Here is a 25,186-nt window from a genome sequence, read left to right as displayed (position 1 = left end):
GCGTACTGAGTGAGCGAGCGCCTGACTGAGTAGCCTAACATAAACATATAAGTTGGTGTTTTTTTTTCTTCGGGGGTGTCAGGGGGAATTGCCTGTTACGTCGTTTGGGTTATTGGGCTACCTTGTTGAACGCATAACATTATATTTCACACACCTTTTTTATTTTCCAAATTTAATTAATTAGTCCAACGAACCGTTCGGTACATAATGCGTATCGCGTACCGAACCGAAAGCCTCGTACCGAACGGTTCAATGCGAATACGCGTATCGTTACACCCCTAATATCTATCTATAGTCATTTTTAATAAGAACATTTATGAGCTCTTCGAATTGTATGATTTATTAATGTATTATATAATAAATATTATATAATAAATATATATTCATCTATATTATGATTAACAGTACAGTTAATAATAATAATAATATGATTAATAATTATGTATATTATAATGTTTATCTAATTATTATTTACATTAAATTAATAATGAGTTTTTCATATTTTCAGACCCTTACAGCCATTCTGTATCCCTTTTTAGTAATAAAAAAGTAATATCGGTTGCGCTGTTAAGCATATTCTCTTCCTCCTTAAAAGGAAATTGAGTAACAACAAAACTGGATTGGTAAACACTGGTGTAATATTTGCTTACATATTTGCATTTCAAATATTAAATGCATGTTTTCTTGAGGCAATTGTCAGGATATGTGTATGGATAATTGGGTGTATATAAACAAACATCAGTTAGAGTGGATTAGTGCTGATGATCAACTGTGCATCTGCTACGTTGAGGTCATTCATTTTTTCTTTAAGAGGGCATTGTGTGGGCTTGGAGGAGCTTGTTAAACTCGTCCCTAACTAGCAGAAATGTAATTTACAAACAGAGGGTTGTGGAGCCAGGAATGAAAGGTTGAGGATCAGTGCTGCTGGGGGAGACAGAGCCGTCACAGCCTGAGGCCTGGATTTGACAGCTGAGTAGACAAATGAAAGAACCAAAGGAGATGGAAAGCATGACGGTTAACTCTTGAAACACTGAACCTACAGGGCTGCCACACAGAATTAAGCAATACTACTGTTTTACTGTATTTTGGATCTAGTAAATGCAGCCATGGTGGGAATAGGAGATATAAAACCTCTATAAAATATATATTTTTTTAATCTTAGCAGCCCCAAACTTTTGAATGGAAATGTATATGGTGCACCATTTACTTTATCAGTAAAAAAGAACAATACTCTAATATTAGAATATTATACAATAATATCAAGTCACATCAAAGTTTCATGAAGTTCTTATACATTTAAAAGGTTAACGTTGTCATTACAATGAAACATTAACTTACATCGTCCACCCTTCATGACTTTACTGTTCATTTTTTGTGACTTTTTAAACCATAACTTTTAAATCATTTCTTAACTGTAAATTATTTTCTAATCCAATATTTTTTTTGAGGAGTGCTTCCCTTGTCACCTCAGACTAACACCCGTGAAGGACAGCCATAAACTGTCATAAACCTAAATAGCATTTATGATGATTGGTTGCTATAAAAAAAATTCGAATTAACTCAGGTATCAATCACTTTCATTGGGTTTAATTACCGTCACTAGATAATAAAAAGTTTCAAAGTGAGGTCAATGGGCTATATTTAGCGTGTTTTAATAGATAACCCTTTAATTTCATCTACCTGATGCCTCTCGCCCCCTTCTTAAATGACGGGGGCACGGCACAGGTGGCAGATAGGCCACAATTTGCGACCAGGGGCTCCTCTCTCTTCACTGAGCCATGACTGTGGTGTCTGAAGCAGGTGCGTGGTACCCATCCAGCCCCCCTCCCCCCGGCTCGATCACCTGTAAGCCCCTGACCTGCAGCAGTGGATCTGGGGGTCTGCTGCGGCCTACGTGCTCATCTGAGGGACAATGAGGATAGACAGCCTGCCACTGACCACCTGCTGTGCAGCTGCCAGGTTCCTGTTTCAGAATCGGCTTTCAGGAGCCACCCCCCATCCTTCTAGCCCTCTGCCTGCAGTATGACTCCTCCGCCTGATCAAACAGAGGTACCGCACACACCGCTGTTTTCATCCTCGTCAGCAATACTGCTGGAACATGACCTACAGCTAGAGATGCGTTGTGTAACGACACCTTATTGGTTATATGCTGATTTCAGTTTTATTAGAAATCGAAATTGCGTATGGTCATTTCCTCTGTTTTTACATTTAATCACCTTTGCATTATTAAAGACTCAAATTGAATCTTTAAAACACTAATGCATTGAATGTAATCTTTAGGAAATCTCAAAATGCATCTCCATTTTTTTTTTCACAGCATATGCTTCAATGTTGTGATGCTCAAATTAACTTGATGCTTAAATTCAGATTTTATTTGTCATTCATTAAGACAAAAATGCTAATAATTTTCATATCTGCCCTATTGTCAGAATAATGAGACCCAAATAGATTAGTCTGATGGCTTTATGGAGAACTTGGTCTTAAAAGGAACAATTTTTTTGTTAAATCCATTTTGGTTATTTTACTGGATGAAATGTTGACAGGAGGCAGGGAAAAGGGACGAGCTCCAAGTATGTAGCCTGTGATAACCACTACGCCACAGACGAGGTCAAAAGGTCAAACCAAGAATTGCTCTCGGTTTTTGTAGCTCAGTAAATACACATCCTGCCTCGGTCTACAGGACTGTAAGGATGTCTCAATTCACTGATCAGAAATGTGGTTAATCTGTCAACAGCTGGAAGACAAAAATGTCCCCTTTCTGACCCAAGGGGTCAACTGTTAAATCTCGTCAATGTTTGTAATCAGCCAGGCCAAACAGTCTCTTAATGCAGTTGAATTCAGTGGTTCTCTAGAAAGGGACTGGGACACACTAAGAGGCCTAAGGGTGACTTAAAATGGCACTAATAAAATATTATTATTATCATTGTTATTAAAAATTAGAATAATGTTACTATTGTTTCTGTTTGATTAACAGAATTATTAATTTTTAGGAGAGGCATTATGAGGGGACCTTCAAGTCAAAAAGGTTGAGAACTACTGGTCTAATCAAAATCAAAATCTAGTTTTATGATCTATTTATTTTGACAAGATTCAAATGCTGAAGAACATAATCATCAGGTTTTTTATGAACTTGTGGAGCTCAAATAATCAACATTTCTTGTAATGACTCTACAAAGTTACAGAAAAAAGTAAGAAAAAGAGAGTCTAGTCTTCACAAGCATTTGAAACCCACTGTTTTATTCCATAGTAAAAATATTCTTAGATAGAAAGACCCATATATTCATATTTTATTCCTGGAGTCAACTGAAGAAGTCCTAATAAACAGCAGATGACGACGTAATAGAAAAGAAATGAAGGAAATGGATGGAGAGAAATGTCACGCCACTGTATCTCCAATATTTCCTCCGGTGGAGAGCGGTCCGCTAATCAGCAAATAGCAGTTATGCACAACTGAAGTAGCCGGATTAGAGGATCTCCCTGCATGCTGATTTGATTCTGATCAATGATTTGCGATACGGCCCTCTTACCCTAAAATTACCATCTCTATAGGCCAGTGGATGGAGAAGCTGGGGCCTGGGGGAGAGAAGGCTAATTTCCTCTCAAGTGCCTGTGTGGGGTTTGACGTATAGAGCTGCTAAAAAGATCTGATTGCAGCGCTTCCCTCAGCTGCTCCTTTGTCCTTATCAGAGTCGTGGAAGGAGCAGACGGGTTAGCGAAGTAGTTAAAAAAAACGCGTATTAAATGCAATATGATGGCATGTAATGATGCCAATTGTTCTTTGTGGCAGATCTGAGACTTTAAGTCACAGTGGCTCTGTTTGTGAACAGCAGCAGAAGAGCACTTGAGCGACCACTGCAGTCCAGAGCCCAACGCACACATTAATTAGTTCGATTTTAATTACCATTTGGGCTAAACTAACAGTGGGCTTGCTTGTTGTGTTTGCTACATTAGGGAAACGGGGGATGGGAGACTTGTAATTAGCATAGCTCACAATAGAGGAGCCTTTTACTCTTGTTTTTTTTCTTTTTACTGAAGGTGGAGGAGAGACGTTGGACCGTGAAGATGGAGCTCCATTAATGCAGTGATGCGCTCTCCAGACTCGCGTAGATCCTTCAGGATGATGGCAGGCAGCGCAACGCGTGCAAACCGTGAACCTCCCCCACACACTTACGGCACAAAGAGCTGCTCTGAGATCAGGGCCAATCATCCTCTGTCACAGATGAGTATGCAAACACATGCAGCTGTCTGAAGAACAGACGTGAGAGTAGACCGCGCAGCCCTCTGGTCCCTAAAACAATGCTTCTAGTGGAATGGAAATTAATTTATTATACTTCTATAATATTAGGATATTCAACAAAAGGACAGTTTTATGGCATTAACCTTCCATTCATAGCATCATTATTGTCACATACATTATGACTCTGCTATAAAACAGTGAGCTGAATTGCTGTCCAGTGTGCACACAGACAGCTTCCTTCTAAGGGAGCGTCTGCTTACAAATGACGTTGCTTCCACAAAGTGAACAGAGGCATGACTTACAACAGATTTCAATAGACTTGAAACTGCAGCACTATAATAAAGAGATTTTTTAACCTTATGATGCCAATGACCATCAAATATTAGGATCTTATCATATAAAATCATCAATATTACTATTACTATTATCATCACTATCATTATACTATTACATACATTTTGGGGTTGTTAAGATTTTTCTTGTTTGTTCGTTTTGTTAAAAAAAAAAAAAAAAAACTCAATGCTGCATTTATTTGATCAACATGATTTTTTTTTAATGTAATGTAATTTATTTCTGTGATGGCAAATCGGAATTTTCAGCAGCCAAATATTATTATTATCAATGTTTGAAATGGTTGTGTTATAAAACATTTTAATGAAACTGAAAAAAATTTCAGTTCATATTTTATCATTTAGTTATCATTTAAATGTATGTTTTCTATTTATGCGCTCTCCTACATGGTTTAACTATTAGATAATAGTTAAATAAAATTAAATAATAGTAAAAAAAAAAAAGTTAACTGTTTTTGTTTGACTTTTTGTACTTGGTTTTTAGCATTTTAGTATCAAATTAATTTTAGCATAGAAATTAGCTTATTGCAAGTCACTATGGGATAGCTTTTTCCACAAAGTACACATGTGATTCTCCCCTATAAAAAAGCATAATTATGCTGCTTCCTATTTGAGTTGGGTGCAGTGCTTTAAAGTACTTTTTGTGATGCAAATGAGCATCGTTTTTTATTTTTTTTTTAACTTAAATTTTTATGATTTTTTGTATTGTCCCTATGGGAAATAAACTCAAAATATCCCATTTTTTTAAGGAACAAAAAGATGAAGGCAGACTTAGTGATTTTGTCACATTGTATTTTGTTATATGTGATCAGGTAGCTAAAACACTACCAAACATTACCACTCTAGTTGCACTACACACAGGAGTGAAAAGGCACGATTGGCAGTATTATTATTATTTTTCCCTCCTGGGGCGGGCTCTTCTCTGAGCTGGAGAAATTAACAACAATAAAACCTTCTTTAGAAAGTACATTATATAAAAATATTGTATGTTTTAAGCCAAAGAGTCTGTAATCAAATCATTTCAGGCCTCCAGAAAGATGAAGCTGGCATCCAGCTTCCCTCTGTTCTAGCCCTTCTTCTGCAAGGCCTCAGTGGAGGTGAGCATTGAGGTCGTATTTCTCACAGAACTTGTCTGTCAGCGGGATGCAGGTGAGAAGCTCACACCACTCACACTTGACGGGGTAAATGTAAAAGAGTACAACAAACCCGGAGAAGATGCCGAGGAACAGAGCAAGTGCAACTAGGATCTGCAAACGTTTGCGGTACATGTCCACTTGGCCGAAGCTGATGTAGGGCAGGAAGGCGAAGGAAAGGAAGAAGCCTGAGACAAAGCCACAGATGTGGGCGAAATTATCTATCCAGGGCAGAAGGCCGAAGGCGAAGAGGAACAGCACTATGCATGAGAGCTTGAAGAAGGCCCTCCATGGCCGTGCCAAGATCTGCCAGCTCTGGAACAGCTCCACAAACAGACAGGCCAAGATGCCAAATTGAGAACCAGCCGGACCCACCTGGCATTAGGAGAATAGAGGGGCAGTTACTAGCATGTTATATACACACAGACCAGGGATCTGAAACTCTAATAACCTGGGGGATGCATACTAGATGATTAGCCATACGAATAGGTCTACTTTCCTACAACATAGTATATGAAAACATTAGATTAAATTAGCAATTTGTCAGCAAATGCTACATGCAGTAGCTGAAAAATGCCAGGGTGACCTTTCTTTGTCTGCCAAATGTGCATCCAACGGAGACTTAACCATCCCATGAGCTCCAGTGATTCAACAACCATCATATATCACATGACAATTCCAACATGGTGGATTATATACATACATTGTGTTCCTGTGGCTCAGTGGTAGCATTGCATTAGCAGCGCAAAAGGTTGCGGGTTTGATTCCCAGGGAACACGTTAGGTAAAAATTGTATAGCCTGAATGCACTGTAAGTTGCTTTGGATAAAAGCATCTGCTAAATACATACATTTTATTTAATTTATATTCTTGAATACTTAAAGCTTCGGTAGGTAACTTTTGACGCTCTAGCGGTTAATAAACAGAACTGCTTGCGTCTTGCGGAAGAACATTGTAGCCGGAGCTACTTCTCTCTGTTTATGTCTATGAAGAATCACAAAGGTACTGGGTTACTCCCCTGCGGTACCCCCGAAGCAATCTAAAATAGTCTGAATATAAACACTTATTATAGGTGCACCCTAGTGATTCAGGACAAGCTAAAAACACGGTTTGGAAAATGGATTCATGGTGTACTCGCTTATTATATACATTTTTCTACATTTTGAACACAAACAAAGTTACGGACCGCAGCTCTGATTGGTTGTTTCTTAACGGGAGCGATGGAGTTTCTGCAAATTGCAATAGGACCACTGGGATGAGCCAAAAGAGATTGATTTTTTCACAGATTATCTGTCTCATGTTCTACTGTCAGGACATAATGACAGGTTTAACAAATATGTAAAAACTATATTTTTACAAAAGTGACCTACTGCAGCTTTAAATAACACTATTAACAGCCATTGCTTCAGCCCTCAGTGTCACATGATCCTTCAGAAACTATTTTAATTTGCTGATTTAATGCTGAAGAAACATTTTTATTCCTATCGATGCTGGAAAGAAAATGTGTTGCTTAATGTTTACGTGGAAATTGTAATACATTTAATTTTTTTAAGATTCCTTAATGCATAGAACATTTAAAAATACAGAATTTATTTCAAATTGAAATCTTTTATAACTACAGCTATATTTATAACTATTTGTATTATAATATAATAAATGTCCCTTTTGTTCAGTTTCCTTAAAAAAGTATTTCTTTCTTTCTTTCTTTCTTTACAGCCCCCAATTATTGATGCTAGTGCTCATGTTATATAAAAATCTTTAAGATAATTATGTGGTAACATTAAAGGCTAATGCAAAATGTAAGAAATTATTTTCAGGTTGGATTGAACTGCTAACACTTGTGGGTCTGTATTAAATGATCTCATAACTGAATGTGAGGAGTTTAAGACTCAGTGGGCAGTAGTCTTCCTGTACCTCTGCTCTGTACGGTAAGAAGATGGCACTGGCCAGGTTGCCAGTAATCCCACTGAGGATATAGATAATGGAGATTCTCAGCCAGCCCGCTAGCTTCTCCAAATCCCTCAGAATGGTCATCTGGAAGCACACAGACACCAGGCAGTGCAGTATCCTGCAGAGACGGGAACAGACTTACTCAACCAATCAAACACGGCTTTACCTTTGTCAAGAAAGTGCAGTCAGGATAAGTAACCTGACACTGCATTTCATTTAATGTGAAATTCACAATAGGCCCCCTGCAACGGATCACACTTCCTACTCACCCAGCGTGCAGGAAGAGAGAGAGCCAGAGCCGATAGAACTGGTCGGGGATCTCTGGGTTCAGGAAAGGCAAGAGGCCACACACATCATCCATGCAATGAACCTGAGAGCAGATAATCAGTCTCATCCATAATATTAATTACACAAATAACAATTTATAGCTGAAGATCTGTACACTCTTATTACAGACACTGGCACAGCTGAAGGTCTTTACACCCCCTGCTGGCAATCCATAAAATTGCATTACTTCTCTATATAACAAATTAATAGAATGTAGATCTATACTTGTATGGCTACACATAATGCTTACTGACCTGAGAACACAGTGTAGCCTCCTCGTGGAAGTATCCCTTCATAAAGTTACAGTACTCTCTTGATGTAATCTCGCACCTGTGCAAATCACAATTCACACTTTAAGGAATAGTTCAGCCATAATTGAAAATTCTGTTTTCATTTACTAACCCTCATGTCATTCCAGACCTTTAAGACTTAAACAAATGACCGGAATGATTATAAAAGCATCGTAAAATTAATCCATATGAATCGAGGGGTTTGATCCAAGTCTCCTGAAGAGATGCCTTTTTATATGACGGACAGACTTAATTTTTATTCCCACATAAACATGCACAGAGGAAATCACATATGGTAAACACTGAAGCTTGTCTGTGCATAACTTCAGACCATCTATGTTTACCACTGTGAATGTATGTCTGCTTAAACTGAATCTGTTTCTCATATCAAGTGATTGTATCTCTTTGATTTAACCTTTCAATTTATACAGATCAATTTAATGACACCTTTATTAACCATTTTGATCTTTGGTTATTTGGACTTGACAGAAACTTCTCAGGTTAAAAAAGATCTCAATTTGTGTTTCGAAGATTAACCAAAGCCCATGATGTGAGGGTGAGTCGAATATGAACTAATTTTCAATTTTGGGTGTACTGTCCCTTTAAGGACTTTGATTTTCAAATGAAACAATAATCCCAAAACATGCAACACATATTGCATATAAGATATACCATCAGTCCAAAGTTTACAACTGTTTCTCATGATCTTAATACCTAAATCATCTGCTAGAGCTTTGATTTTTTACACCATCCCAAACTAGACTTTCCATTTTTACATTCATCTAGCATGACCTGAGAAGCGGAGTTAACAAGTTGCATGGCCCTTTCTCTATCTATTCCATTGGTTCAAAACTTTAAGCACTTAGCGATATAGATGTTTTTCCTTCCCTGCAGGAAATTCTCTCAATAAACTATAATAAAATTCTAGCCAAAGTATCTACTTCTCTTTAGGCTCTTATATCGGTGATTAAAATGAATGTCCTCCCACGTATTCATTTCTTTTCTTCTTTGACTCCTCTCTGGAACAACTGGAACAAATGCATGTGTTTCACGGTATATATGGGATGGGAAACGTCCTCGTATTAAACTGACTACCTTACAACGAAGTAGATTACATGGAGGTCTTTCTTTTTTTCCAACTATAAACTGTATGCTCAAGCCTTTTCCATCCACCCTTTATCAGTTTGGTTTGATCCTGAACAATTAAGGAATCTACTGTTTATCCGTATAATCTGAAGCATCTTGTTTTTTCCTGGGTTCTGCTTAGACCGTGTAAATCTCGGTTAGGGCCCATTGTAACTCATAATAAAGTAGACATTTTTGTGTTTAAAGGGGGGGTGAAATGCTCGTTTTCACTCAATATCCTGTTAATCTTGAGTACCTATAGAGTAGTACTGCATCCTTCATAACTCCAAAAAGTCTTTAGTTTTATTATATTCATAAGAGAAAGATAGTCTGTACCGATTTTTCCCGGAAAAACACGACCTGCTGGAGGCGTGACGTGTGGGCGGAGCTAAAGAATCACGAGCGCCAGTAGGCTTTTGCGTTGAGAGCATGTGGAAGCTGTGACATTACCGTGAGGGAAAAACCATCATCCAAAACAAACCATGGCTTACAGTCAGATTCAGCCGTTTATTTATGATCCAGAATCAGATCCAGAGGCTGAAACTGAACGAGAGCAGCAGCAGCAACGACTCGCTCCGAGCGGGGCTCGAACCCGGGTCTCGTACCCGGGTCTCCGGCATGGGAGGGGACGCACTAACAAGGAGGCAGAGATATTTGAAGCAGTTTTACTCACCGCCTGCGGTTCCAACACACGATCGTGACCCTTTTTCCTTGGGATTGCATCATCCTTAAGAAATAAACGATACGCAAATCCGTCGTCAAACTGGGCCTTGTTTGTAAAACAAGCATCTTCGAAATGCAGGGAAAAAACAAAAACACTTGCACAACTCCGTTGATGCTCTGTAAAAATAAACTCCATCCACTGGTCCCTTAATGCTGTTTTTTTGGTAATCTGTGCAGGGTTGTCTTGCCCTGGCAACCAAAAATACACTTATTTTGTGACATTTCGCGACGCTCTCTGATCAGTGAATGTCTGTTGTGCTCTCAGTGCTCTGCTATATGGGAGCGCGCGCTCTTCCGGCAGACGTGCCCTCAGGACCCATATAAGGAAATTCCGCTCCATCTAACGTCACACAGAGCCATACTCTAAAAAAAACTTTCCGAAACTTGTGACAAACCGGAAGGAGTATTTTTGGAACAGAAATACTCCTTCAAATGTACAACTTAATTTTTGAAACTTTGTCCATGTTTAGCATGGGAATCCAACTCTTTAACAGTGTAAAAAACTCAGTATGCATGAAATAGCATTTCACCCCCCCTTTAATGACAAATACGCTTTCCAGTGGTTTGTGGAATATGTCACAAAAATTTGAGTCATGTGTCAGTGGGTTGTGCCATGTGCCCCTGGAAACTGCTGAACATGATTGAGAAATAACAGATAGTATCAAATAATAAATCATAATGAACCATATGATATAATAAAAACAATATAGGCCTAATAATTAAATAATCAACTTTCAAAAATGTAGACATACAAGTATAGATCTACATTCTATTCATTTGTCCTTAAAGTATTAATTAATTTAAAATAGAGAACTTACTGATCCCACACTTCTGAATGATAGTGTGTGTTTCTTCTTGTATTCCATCTGAAACCATGACTAATATAATTTTGGATGAGAAAGATGTTGTTTGACAGCAGATGATTACAGCATCTGCTCGCAGGGGCTGACAGGGCTCATGCATCTCACATATGTCACAAAAAACTTGTCATGTGCCACAGAAAATTGTGTAACAAGACACAGTATGCTTTGGCACCTTATATGCCGCTGTCTGCCTGAGCAAAATATAAAATATATTATATATTACTTAATAGTATTACAGTAGTAATGATGCTGAAAATTCAGCAGTTCTACCACAGGAATAAATTAAATTCTAAAATCTATTAAATTAAAAAACTGTTATTTTAAATTGTAATAATATTTCACAAAATCACTATTTTTACTGTGTCTCTGATTAAATGAATGCAGCCTTGGTGAGCGTAAAAGACTTCTCTTTTCTAATCTTACCACACCAAAATTTTTTACAGTAGTTTAAATGCTTTTATTTAATACTTATAGTAGATGTTTACCATTAAGATCATGTTTTATTTTTTTTGAGTCTCTTAAAATAATTGTATGTATTTTTATTTGCCCCTGTGGTCAGTCTTTGTTGTGAATCACTGGGTAATATCTCATGATGTAATGGGTGCCCACAGGTTCTGCTCACCTTCCTTTGGTCCCGATGCAGCAGGGTCTGCCAGTGATGACACAATCAATGTGTGGCAGGTTAGTGTGGTTCCCTGTGCTGTACCTGGTGCATACCTGACAGAGGTAAAACATGGTATAGCAGTAATAAAATGAAGCAAGAACATTAAATGGTGTGGTTATGTAGGTCAATGGTCGAGAAACCATCACTGTAGCAAACTCACTGGCCACTTAGAGATGTCATCAGGCCACTCATGAGGAGTAACTGAGGCAGGCTCCAGGCAAATCCTAACAGTAGAAATGAGTTATATAAGATCATTAAATCCACAGGCGATGTGAAGAGGTAAAAAATTTAAGAGGGTTATAAATGTACCTGGGGTCTTGATGGCAGACAGAGCCATACTGACGTACTTTCCCCTCTAGATATGGAGCGCTTGGGTGCTGAGGCCACTTTACCCATAATGCCAGTGTACTCTGAGAACATTACAGGGCCATTTGTGTAAAAATAGGTTGAGTGCACACATTAATGTGGATATGCGAGGTCAAACAGGAACTGACCGAGCACTCCTCCTGAGAGGTCTGCACGCAGCCTGACTTGTCATTACGGACGCAGCAGGCCGAGTGCCGCTCACTGTTCTTCTTCTCCTGTATGAGCTGGTGCACGTCCTGATCTTGACGCATGCAGGGTGAGAACTTAGCCCCGAGGTGAATCAGCGCCTCCTGCAGACCATGAACAACAACTGCACATGAAGCAAGCGCATAATAGTAACTTGCTAAACTCAAATCTATTTGATTTTAGGATGATTTATTTATTATTGTAGTATTTATTAATATTTTTTATATGTTTTAAAATAAAATGAAAATTGGAGTAATTTTAGTAATTTTAGAAGCTTAAATTTAATCTAATATTTATATTTTACGCTTTATGGAAAATGTGTTTTTTTTACGTTTGTGATGATAAAAAAAACATGGTTTATTTTATTTGAATATGTAACAAAAACAATTAATTTGAAAATATGGCATATGCAAATACATTTAAAACAATATCATTTTTAAATAATATTTAGGTTAATAATTTTAAAAATATTTATTTTGCCATTTCATAATAGTATTCTTTAACAACTCCTCCTTTTTTTTTTGCTTTTAGTGACTATGTATATACAATGAAAGTAATGCATATATTTACCGAGCTTGGACCAACCCAGAAATTTTCCTGCTGCATGAATTTGACATTTTCATAAACACCTTTGTTTCGTAAGACCTACAACAGATGACGTAAACTCTTACACACCATATTACACAAAAGCACAGTGTGGCAAACCCAAATACACACTGTTTTACTTACAGAATCAACTGTCTCATGTTGTGAATAGCCCACAGGTGCAATCCCATAGATGGAAACTGCCAAGATGGTAATCAATAAATGCACAAAGGTCATCCAGTAAGTAAAAAAAGGCCTGTGGGATGTACAGACATTAGTATCTCAAACTTGCAATTATTGTAAAAGCACAATGTGCATCTAACCAGAGACCATCTATATCATGCATATCCCAATGGTTAACATCAAAAAGACTCTGCTGTTAATACCTGTGGTCATTCATGTCTTCTATTTGTTTCTTCACGTAGCTGTCAATGCGTTTGCGGTATGTGCGGTTGGTCAGTCGGCCCACCATGCCAAGCCCATAAGGACGCTTCTCCTTGGCAAATAGTTTCTTAACAGGCACAGTAATGCGCTGTCCCCGCCGCTGACCACCCGCACTCACCACTTCCTGCCGTAATCGCACTTTAGGCTGAATGAGAGCACCATCCTTTCCCTTACGCCATCCCCTCTCAAGAGGACTAAGAGAGATGGCAAGAAATAGAAATTAGTTTTGAAAAAAAAACGACTGAGAATTCCACTAAAAAGCATTCAGAATAATAAAAACTGTTTGTCATGTGTGAATGTGACTCACAGCAAAAGATGGCTCCGCTCGAGTTCTGTCTTCTCTAGGGCACTGCCTGTTAACTCACTCTCGTCTTCAGCTCTACTCGCATCTGTTTCTTTAATGGCAGCTTCAGAAGGCGACTCAAACACCTCGTCTGCGTATGTGGACAGCTCTTCATGCACAAACCCATCCTAAAAGGACAAAATGACTACATCAGATGCATTTAAGTATACAACATAAATAACTGGTGTCTAATTTCTTAATAACTTAAGTGTGTCATTTTTACAAATGTTAAATAGCTATTTTCTTTATCTAAGCCAGTGTTGTTCTTGTACACTGAAACAATTAAAAACAGATTTAGGAAATATAAATAAAGATAACATATAGTAATATATAAATATAAGCTGAAAAACTAAATAATTACAAATTACAAATTACAAAAATTAGACATTTTAGAAAGCATTAGAAATAAAATTAGAAAGAAATCAAAAAATCTAATCTAAGTTGAAGTACTGAAATTACCTAAACTAAAACTGGAATAAAATAAAATTAAATAAAATTAAATTAAAAGTAAACAGAAATATATAATAACAAACTAATAAAAATGTATAAAACTTAAATGAAAATTTAAATATATAAAATCTAAAAATACAAGTATAAAAAAGCTCATTCAAAATATTAAGAAACACTTATTATAGTATTATTAGATATGAATAAATACTACTAATAATATTAATAAAACAACATGGATCCCACATAAAGGGTTAGTTCACCCAAAACATTTGATTAAGCCGTGAATTACTCACCTTGAAGTCATCCTAGGTGTATGTGACTTTCTTCTTTCAGACGAATTCAGTTGGAGTTATTGAAAAAATCGTCTTTGATCTTTCAAGCTGTTTGATGTCACTCAGGGAGTGTTGCACTGCATCAGTCAATGAGAAGTTTAATAAAAAACTCATCCATTAGAAAAAAGTGTCTTACACGGCTCCGGGGGATGAACAAAGGCCTCCTGTAGTGAATCTATGCATTTTGTAAGAAAAATATACATATTTAAAAGGTAAAAATCACTTTAATCTAGCTTGTGCTCATATGTCCTGGGTAATGACCCCGTAACAGGTCAGTTTTGTGCATGCGCTGCTCAGAAGTGAGACTGGTTTTCCTTTGCTAAAGTAAGGAAACTTTCCGTCCTTTGCTCCCGTAACAAACCTTGGTTTTCATGAGATTCACCAGCGCATGTGCAGTGCTTTTTATTAAACTTCTCATGGACTGATGCAGAGCAACACCCCATCAGTGGCATCAAACAGCTTGAAAGATCAAAGACAATCTTTAGAATAACTCTGACTGGATTTGTATGAAAGAAGAAAGTCATAAACACCTAGGATGATTTCAAGTTGAGTAATTTATGGGCTAGTTTTCATTTTTGGGTGAAATAACCCTTTAAAGGGATAGTTCACTCTCAAATCAAATTTTTGTATGTTTTAGCTTACCTCAAGGACATCCAAGATGTAGGACAGTAAGTGTAGACAGTAAGTGTAAACAATGAGTGATGTACATGCGCGAGAGATCACTTCCGGCGCTTTCAGAGCGCGCGTGCACGTCACATCAGGAAGCCTTCACGCACTCAGATCAGTTGGACGTGGTGGTGTACAAGAGGTAAAAATGATATAAATACTGTTTGTTTTCTTACACAAACCGATCGTTTCGTGTCTTAGGTCATCAGTGTGTACTTATGATGGGGAATTGTTTAATTTGGACTCCTCTGTGCATGCTCTTTGAGCTGGTGAGCATAGACCTCCATTATGTGAGTCACAGACAAGAACGGTTGGACCTAAAAATATCAAAATGGGAAATACCGCGGAAACAAAGAAACCTACATCTTTGATGTCCTTGAGGTAAGCTAAAACATACCAAAATTTAATTTGAGAGTGAACTATCCCTTTAAGAAAAAGCTATTTCTTCAATTTCCATCAAATTTCACATTGCATGACGTCCCCGTTTTACTCACAGCATTTTTCCCCCATTTAACTTCATCTAATAGCTTTTTCTTAAAGGGATATATATATATATACAGTACAGACCAAAAGTTTGGACACACATTCTCATTCAAAGAGTTTTCTTTATTTTCATGACTATGAAAATTGTAGAGTCACACTGAAGGCATCAAGGGCTATTTGACCAAGAAGGAGAGTGATGGGGTGCTGCGCCAGATGACCTGGCCTCCACAGTCACCGGACCTGAACCCAATCCAGATGGTTTAGGGGTGAGCTGGACCACAGACTGAAGGCAGAAGGGCCAACAAGTGCTAAGCATCTCTCGGGGGACTCCTTCAAGACTGTTGGAAGACCATTTCAGGTGACTACCTCTTGAAGCTCATCAAGAGAAGCCAAGAGTGAGCAAAGCAGTAATCAAAGCAAAAGGTGGCTACTTTGAAGAACCTACAATATGACATCTTTTCAGTTGTTTCACACTTGTTTGTTATGTATATAATTCCATATATAATTCCACATGTGTTAATTCATAGTTTTGATGCCTTCAGTGTGAGACTATAATTTTCATAGTCATGAAAATAAAGAAAACTCTTTGAATGAGAAGGTGTGTCCAAACTTTTGGTCTGTACTGTATATACCATTTGAAGAGAAAAAATCTGAGATTAACAGTTTTAACACTGTGCCTTCCATTTATAGTTAGAAAAATATAAGGAAAAAGTGTTTTCGTTTAACAACACTTTAAATTATGATTAATTAGATCAATTGCAATAACTTAGGTGGCAGCGCTGATATGGTCGTGGCTGTAAACTGCAGGTTTTCACCTTGGCAAAGAAGGAGGTGTCCAGTTCATCTGGGAAATCCACAGTGTCCTCATCCAGGAAGCTGGCTGTGGCGAAACTCCGCCGATGTACTTGCCGAACAGTCCCATCTCGCAGAGAACGTCCCTAAAACCACCGTCATTATAATCTTCACTATCATCCTCATTAACAGCATCATGTCAATAATAGCATCATGCTTCCTATTATGCTCAATGTTCATATAATAAATAGAAATGAACATAATGAAATTATAGATCATAATATTCATCACAAACGATGGGTAAGATCAAATGTTCTTTCCAATGCAGCTGCGCTGTTTCTGTAGCCAAGCAAGCAGTGGATTACCTCAACCTGTTCTAGAGTATTCTATCAGACTAACAGCTGAACATTCCAGTGGAATTCTCATAGCCATCTGTTAGCATTGTTCCCGGCCTATAGCCTGGTCATCTGGGCTCAGGCACTAAATGGAACTGGGCCAAATCCAGGGCCAACAAGTCAAGCCAGAGATCAACTTTTACATAACTGATTACTAGGGGGAAAGGGGGAGGGGGCATAATATTCGTTTATTGCAATCTTTTCAGTAATCTATGATAATCAGCACAGCAGGGTTTATTGGATGCCCAATGCTTGGTGTTTATTTGCATTCACGTCACTTTGACATTAGGGGCACACAAGCTCAAAGGAGATTTCCGAATATTAAGAAATGATTACTGACTCAAATCCAAAGGTGATTTTTATTCTTTCTAGCAAATGTCAGAAATGGACTCTGTCGCTTTATCCTGTGGTTTGCTCCTCTCAAGGAACTTGTTGTGTTCATGTCTGGGGGATGATAATAAAACCAAAGCATGATTTCCCTGGAAATCCCAGAAAGGAAATCTGTTTTAGCAGCAACTGGGAGTTTGCCAAGGCTCCCTTATTGAGAACCACTGTTATAAATCTAACATAATGCTGACGAACATGCTTTACATTGCATTCTAACTAGCGGCTCTTACCTTTACCAGAGCAGCGGCCGCTCTGAAGCCCATTTTGGCAACAGACTCACGCTTTCGTCTGCGGGGAGGTCGGTTGAAGCCAGAGCGGGAACTGGTGAAGGAGCACAGGGAAGCGGCGCAGGGGGTGATGGGGGTCTGAGGTATACTCAGACCATCAACTTCCTCTACATTACGAAACGCTCGACCCCGAGCCAGCGGGTCTACTATCTGCAGAAACCAACCACAAAAAGCCTAAATAGTGAGTCATGGTCAGCTCTTCATAGTGTGCATCATAAACCATCAGCTCTTCATAGTGTGCAACAGCTTAGCAAATGCTAAGGGGAAATATTAATGGAAGTCCAGTGTTATATAGAAACAAAGTTGTTTCTCTTGTTTCAAATAGAACAGTTTGAGCCATCTTGGATCGTACCATTATAAAGGGATCTGTGTGTGTCCAGCTTACCCTCTGCATGCCATGCTGTGCCGGGGGGAGGTATAGAGGAGGAGGGGTCTCTGTACTGGTCATGGAGAGATTGTCTTGACTAGGCAGGTCCATTTCGCGTATCACTTGAGGCTTCAGTTTGCCATAGCGCTGGGTACAGTGCCGCAGACTCTTCCGCTGCCATTTCTGGGTGGTATCCACATCATTGCTGACCCCAAACCAGTCTGCTGTGCCCCTGCAGTCACATTTCGTGTTTATTGCAGTAATACAACAGTTTTACCATACCATGTGTACAAAGTGATAGAATGGAAAAACATGGTCAAATCCAAGAGTCAAAACCATGCTAATGAGATCTCCAAAACATCCGTGTTCAACTGCAACCAAGTGAATTCACTCTTTTCGAGTGAATGTCCTGCAAGCATTCATAAATATCTAACATTAATGGATAAAGCTACTTTTAAAAATGATAAAATCATACTACATTTTTTTTTTGCTTTATTAATTTTTGTTTTGTTTTAAAGTACAATAAAAACAAGAGACAATAAATTCACTTTTGATGCAATTGTTTCTTTTACAGAAAATATATTTTGAATTAATTAACTTTTTCCCTCACTAAATTTATTTACCAATGGGTTAAGGGTTTTCCAAATCGGCAATAATAAAATGTATGAAAAGTGTTATTCCATTGAGTGTAAAATTAAAATAAGTAAAATGAGGCAGGACAATTAATCAAAATAAAACTGAAATCATGATTGGCACTTAGAGCTTAGCACTTTTAACAACTCCAGGGCAGTAATTTTATTAAATTAGGGTCCATAATTATGTTATCATAAGTATTTTTTTAATTTATTTTATTTTACAAGACAAGTGTAAAAGTGTAAACAATAATACTGTCACGGTGATGAAAGAAGGAATGCGAAGACAGAATGAGCAGTTCAAACTCACTTTAAACTTTAAAGAACAAACTTAGAACATGGACAGAATGGTGAGGGAAAACACAGCATAATATAACAGTGACTGGACAACCAAAGACTGAACAAGCTGGGGCTTAAATCCATAGACAAACAAGGGTAATTAACAGGACACACCTGAACCAAATGATTAATCAAAACAAGAGGGAAAAAACTGGGTCATGGGGAGCACATGGGGAAGGAAAACAAAAACAAAACAGGAGCACGAGTATGACATTAATTATAACATTATCTCCCCCTCCCAGAGGGCGTGTCCTCACGCCATTTAACTTTCAGATGGGGGGGGGGGGCATTCTGGAGGCCTCAAGGGACAGGATTGTACAGGATGGGAGGCATCTAGGGTTGTATCAGTTCAGGGAACCATAGTGGAGCAGGCAGACCAGGAGGCAATGTCGAAGCACAGAGTTCAAGAGGCCATGGCGGAGCAGGTAGTCCAGGAGGCCATCGCTGTACGGCCTCTGTGGCTTTGGTCATGGGCCTCAGCTTGGCCACAATAGCTGGAGACATATAGCCCCCCCAAAAAAATGTATTGGGGGAGACTCCAGGTCCCCTGGCTGGGACCGGCTCTGGGCTGGGCTCAGAAGTCCATTCCGGGCTGCTTTCAGGAACAGGAGCCTTCTCTGGGCTGAACGTTGGAACAGGAGCCTCTGTGCGCTAGACTCAGGATCTGAGGCCCTCCCTGGGCTGGACATGGGTACAGGAGCCTCTTTGGACTAGACGTGGGAACAGGAGACAAAGGAGGGCTGGACGGGAACAGCAGAGGCTCAGGAGATGAAGGAGGATTGGATGTCTTGTTGAGCTCTGTGAATTGAGTGGGCTTCCTGTTGAGCTCTGGGGAGCATTTTGGAGCAGACTCTGGAGAGCATCCTGGAGTGGACTCTTTCCACTCGGGTCAGGGGCTAGAGCGATCTCTCGTCTCTGGACAGGGGCTAGGGCCAACAGTCCTTTCCTCCTCATTCTCTTTTTTTGGGCTGGGGTTAAGGAGATAGCTGCTGTTATCATAGGGCTTGGGAGTGAACTGGATGGCGGGCTTGGCAGTGGAGCGGCCGGCAAACTTGACAGGGGAGCAGCCGGCGTTTCTGGCCTGAGGACTGGAACAGCTCTTGGAACTGGAGACAGCAGAAGGGATGTAGATTTTATCGCTGATCAAACAGATCAGAATGCAGGGTCCGCAACTTTGGAAATGGGTGGCCAGAACCAATGGTTAGGCATGTTGAGGGTCCCGATGTGAGATGAGAGGCACTGTGTGTTTCAGTGGGGGCTGGATAAAGACGGTTCACAAATCCCTTAATATCTTCTACTTCAAAATTGCAAACATTTGAATAAAGGATGAGATTAATCAACTCGACCAAGGGAAAATAATTCGTAGAAAGATCACAACGGATCATTTCCTCATCCAGACCCAAGTGAAAACAAGCACTGAGTGCAGTTTCTTGCCAGCTCAACTGGTAAGACAGCTCTAGGAATTCCTCTACATACCTCTCCAAAGGCCAACCACCCGGCCACAGGCCAGTTTGCATTATTCGGCCCGGTCATCTGTCATGGTAATTCAGGAAGGAAGGTGAAGGCAAGGAGGTGCATCACTTAGTTTAATGAACAAACTTAGAACACGGGCAGAATAACCAAAACGAGAGGGAGAAAATGGGTCATGGATAGCACATGGGGAAGGAAAACACACCAAAACAGGATACAAATACATTTGCATCTTCATTTTGATAATTGGAGTTAAAACAGAGTATAATAATAATAACAATGATAAATATTAAACATTTTATCTGTTCACTTGCAGGTCATGTGAGCATTAACCAACACCAAACAAAAAAAAACAAAAAACATATGAGAATATATTTAAAAGACTGAAATATTGACTAAAATGTAAAATTTCCCACTGAGAATTTAAGGGGTTCAGCTGACAAAAATGCTCGGAAGCCCCTGGGTTAAAATAACACAGTTCATTCGAGGATATAATGACCTCTTAATATCTTATGCACATCTTATTTTAAGGATGCTTAAATACTTTGCTGGAAAATAAGGCAAAAATACAATTGTGTGTACCTCCTCTAAAACACAATCCTGGACAGAGTCTGTAAGTCTTTTTTCTGTAAGTGTTTGAAGTGTGAGTAAACGCTGGTAGTGCAGTGAGTGTTTAGAGTAAAGGACACATAGTAATAACAAAGACGTCTGTGCATCATTACAAAGGAGGCCAGTGGAGGGGAGGCCTTTTAAGGCAGCACAGGGGGAGTCACAAACTTAATGTCATTCTCTTTTTAGAGGAATGATTTTGGAAAGAACATTTTCAGTCACATCAACCAAGAAAATAACTCAAACTGTTCTGCTATCCAATGAACTGTTCTGCTATCCAATGAACAACTAAACAACTCCTTAACTGAAAACACTGAATATACTGATGGAAAAAGTAGTAGTCTCATCCACTACTAAGCATAGAACTACCACTCAATAAATAATTAAGAAAATTCTTAAACAAGATTTATTTACTTTAGATGTCAAATGAAATAAATAATGGCATATGATAATGATATGTTTTTGGAAAAAGCGAACAAAATTTAGTGAGAATAATATTGATAATAATAAATTAATAAAGGGAAAACTATCAAACCTAATCCTGACAGTGATCAAATATACAACATCCAGCAACTGACCAAACAAAATCAAGTTTTCCACATCGGTGTGTAATCCCAAATAATTTACCAACCAATAAACCAGACGCATTGAGATAATCTGTAAACCAAACAAGACCATAAACCACACCAATTCACAAACCTACTAAAAAAAATATGAACATTTTCCACAGTTTCCAAAATCAAGTATATGCATTCACAAAACTAAATAAATAAATGATCAAATCCACAATAAGATGCTCCTCACTCACAAAGATGCCGTGAATCATTAAAACACTCCACTGACCTACCTGTCAAACTCATCCCAGGAGGCATGGAAGGTCATGTCTGAGGGAGAGGGGGAACCGAAGCCTTCACACCGGGTGAAATATAAGCTTGCCCTTCCTTCCAACCCCTTACATCACATAATGTCAGACAGGCAAACAAGACATTTCCCTGATGCCAGAGTTCAGGCAGAAAACCTGCTATAATCCAAGTAATGCTTAATGTGTCTGAGACCATACAGCAGTGATTCATATCCCGACAACAGCTCCATTTAACTCTTTCTGCCCACTCAAACAGTGTTTGAGGAGTGTGTGTAAACACCCAGTAAAATACCAGCTCATCTGACTAAAAGAGAGGAACAGAGAACAGACAGAAACAGATAGAGAGGGGGTAGGAAACGTGCCGAAACATGAGGTAAGTGTGAGAACTGGGACTTGAGGACTGAGTTTGCACAATTCAATAACGAGAACACACATGCTCACACATACAGTCACACACCTCAAACAATAACACAATCTCCTCTATAACAGTCCATTGCAAATTCTTCTGTCTATCAAATACCCTTGTGCAGGAAATTAAACATCATTCAGCACCCTTCACAATTTGACAAGCATTTCCCAACAAGCTCTGTGCACATCAGTGGTCTTTAACAGTTATTAGTCTGGACAGTGAATCATTGAACTTGTGGATAGTTTTGTCAGTGACAGAAAGGTGGAGTCCTGGATTTTTAAAAGGGGAGATGTGCAGGGTTTTTTTGATGGTGATACCCAGGACCCCTAAAAACGATGAACCCCCTTAATAAAATATAGGAAGCTATATATCTTCATGTTCAAGGACCAACTGTGTTAGATAAAATGAATAATTTTCTAAAGATAAGATGTTTTCTAAATTACATAACTGTTTTCATGCAATGTTTTTAAAGAATTTATAAAGTTACTAAAAGTATGCTTACTGTTAACAGTATGTCTGGCAGTAAATACATTTATAATGATACCAAAGACTTATATCCCAAATTAAAGTTGTTCTTTTGAACTTTTCGTTCATCAAAGAATTCAGAAAAAAAAACGTATTATGATTTTGTGTTTCACAATATGGAGAATAATACTAATTGTTTAAGAACCAATTAAGTTATTTAAATAGTAACATTCACCATAACATTTTTTTGTTTATTTTTTTTTACTGCATCAAACCTATGCAGAACAAAGTTTACATTAATAAAGCATTAGTCACAACCAGAGGCAGAATTGAAAATAGCCAAAAAAGGCCAAGACAGCAGTTTTCTTCAGCATTGTGAATAACACTTTCTGCCGTGACATGATCTTCTCCCACAGCTCAGATATTCCTTTGATGGTTTGACAAATGGTGGACTCGAGAGCCAATATGCTATCAGTCGATTATCTTAAAACACAGCCAAACCCATAGACGCAGATGTGGAGGCTTTGATGCACTCCTGTTTTTGTGCAGAGGAAGAAAGGAGCTCTTTTTGAAGTTTGTGTAGGAGTCTGTGTTTGTTCTGACATTCTTTCTAAGCCAAATGAAGTATTATGAACGATCAGGGAGCAGCAAATAGCTGTTATTTTGAATAATTCATCTTAAACTAAACGTGGGCAGCCAGATTAAAAAGTCTTTGAATGTTTCCATATATTGACGAAAACCACAATTCTTTTTTATTTTTAATAAAGAGTTCGTTAAAAGACAACAACAACAACAAATGCCTTCAAACTACATCCAAAATGATAATTAATTTAAACTATGTGCAAAAACAGGTTGCCTAAATATATAAGAATATGTTCACCCGTGTTGTTACCTAAAACTAAATAAAAAAATTAGGTAAATTAATAAAGTAAAATATGATGTAGTAGCCATAAGGGTCAGCATCATATATATATATACTCAATGTATTTATGAGTATTTCATGCCATTATATCCTTAACAAGAAGACAGTGGAATAACATTTAACATGATGTGGCTGTTTATATAAAATATAGGTGAAACAGTTTTATAAAAATGCGTTTTGTGTGAAATTAAAATGGAAAACATTCTCTCTTCAGAATCAAGTGTTTAATCTGACTGCATACTGTATGAATTTTGACTTCAGTGAGTGTATATTGGTTCCACTGTACCTGAGGACAATTTGGGGCAGTGACTGACGTCTGGGGGGTTCCAGACGTGAGAAACACTGGCCTTTAACCAGGACTGTGCTCATCTGCTCAAAGCGTACCCTCTTCCCAGTGGGACTGGTGGGGGACGAGGTGAGGAGGATGAGGAGAGGCAGATGAGAAAACAGGGGAAAAAGAGAAAGGATAGAAATGCAACCAGTTTAGTTACAGAAGAAAACAGAGATGGAAAAAAAGAAGTTGTTTTTAAGAAGTTTACAGGATCATATTAATTGTGAAAGAAAAGCAATAGAAAGGAGGTTAACAAAGTGGACAGACTCTATATCATACTGGTTTTGTAAAATATGAGCCCAAGAACAGATGCTGAAAAAGATCTGCGCACATACAGTCAAAACAAACATAAATACATTAGCGTGATTCACTGCTGTGTCTCCTCACAGTGGAGGACTTCAGCCATATCAGGAAGATAAAACATCCGAAGCCATTAAGATAAACAGTGCTTGGCCAGGAGTTTAGAGATCAGTCAGAGATTTCAATAGAATAAGCAAAGAAAACAGATACAAAATACCTTCTTGACTTTATTTTTTATTAAGTACATATACTATCGTCAATAATGCATTAGCATTTAAGCTCAGTCACAGGATAAAAGTATTTCATTATATGATGAAAAATCAGGCCCCAGTGTTTCAGAACATGATAGCTAGTTTTTCACTGGTCTAATATAGTAATTTATCTTAATAGACCATCCTGCATAAGTCATAACAGATTCAGGTGGTCAGGTTTTTGCAACACAAACACAGTTACAATCTCAAGATGGATTTTTCAGGCCAAAAAGCCAAAAATAATAATTATTAAAGACAGCATTTGTACTTGATCACCTAGAATTATGATAATGTAAATCTTTGGGATTATACGTGCACTTGCATGGGTGTATGTATTTGTTTGCTAATGAGACAAGATAAATGGCTTTTCAGAAAACTATTTACATCCCTCCAAGCAAATTAGCTTGTGAACACAGCAGACCCTGAAATGACCCAACGCAATACAGCATTACACAAAACACAACGATGCAAAACACTACATATACAAAACAAAAGAATATAAGAACACTTTTAATAAGCAAGTTTCTATGTTAAAACACCTTTCTACTGCCACGACACCGAACTTTGAGTAAGCCAGTAAAACATAAAAGCTATGCCTTTGCAGTGCTGCCAAAACATTGTCTCAAATTACATCAGTTTATGGTTTCAAAATGCAAAGGAAAGATTTTTCCATTTTTAGTGCATCATTGTCGTGAAAACATAGCCATAGTTCAGTGTCATGAGTTAAATTATACACTTCACCGTAGATATACACTACTGTACAAAAGTTTGGGGTTGGTTAGATTATTTAATATTTTTGAAAATAGTCTCTCATACTCACCATTGCTGCAATTATTTGATCAAAAATACAGT

The 25,186-nt window shown here is 38.2% G+C and overlaps 1 protein-coding gene across 2 annotated transcripts in view; it reads right to left on the bottom strand.

The window, feature by feature from the left end:
* Nucleotides 1-4,943: 4,943 nt before the first annotated feature.
* Nucleotides 4,944-25,186, bottom strand: part of LOC113056259 (inactive rhomboid protein 1-like) — a 36,537-nt gene continuing 16,294 nt past the window's right edge. The window contains exons 1-16 of one of the 2 annotated variants that reach the window (XM_026222887.1): nt 21,642-21,981; nt 17,763-17,976; nt 17,321-17,527; nt 16,332-16,454; nt 13,550-13,713; nt 13,185-13,436; nt 12,943-13,054; nt 12,784-12,858; nt 12,156-12,317; nt 11,971-12,071; nt 11,822-11,885; nt 11,620-11,714; nt 8,251-8,326; nt 7,939-8,039; nt 7,634-7,787; nt 4,944-6,095 (exon numbers count right to left, since the gene is read on the bottom strand). In XM_026222887.1, the coding sequence (XP_026078672.1) occupies nt 5,676-6,095; nt 7,634-7,787; nt 7,939-8,039; nt 8,251-8,326; nt 11,620-11,714; nt 11,822-11,885; nt 11,971-12,071; nt 12,156-12,317; nt 12,784-12,858; nt 12,943-13,054; nt 13,185-13,436; nt 13,550-13,713; nt 16,332-16,454; nt 17,321-17,527; nt 17,763-17,976; nt 21,642-21,676 (2,355 nt within the window). In that variant the 5' untranslated portion in view covers nt 21,677-21,981 and the 3' untranslated portion in view covers nt 4,944-5,675. Of the gene's footprint in view, nt 6,096-7,633; nt 7,788-7,938; nt 8,040-8,250; nt 8,327-11,619; nt 11,715-11,821; nt 11,886-11,970; nt 12,072-12,155; nt 12,318-12,783; nt 12,859-12,942; nt 13,055-13,184; nt 13,437-13,549; nt 13,714-16,331; nt 16,455-17,320; nt 17,528-17,762; nt 17,977-21,641; nt 21,982-25,186 lie in introns of those variants that run through there. The other variant, XM_026222886.1, reaches the window with a different exon arrangement.

Source organism: Carassius auratus, chromosome 37 (genome assembly GCF_003368295.1).
Source record: "Carassius auratus strain Wakin chromosome 37, ASM336829v1, whole genome shotgun sequence".
Lineage (NCBI taxonomy): Eukaryota > Metazoa > Chordata > Actinopteri > Cypriniformes > Cyprinidae > Carassius > Carassius auratus.
The sequence above is the reverse complement of the archived record's forward strand: the minus strand, read 5'-3'. Positions and strand labels throughout refer to the sequence as shown.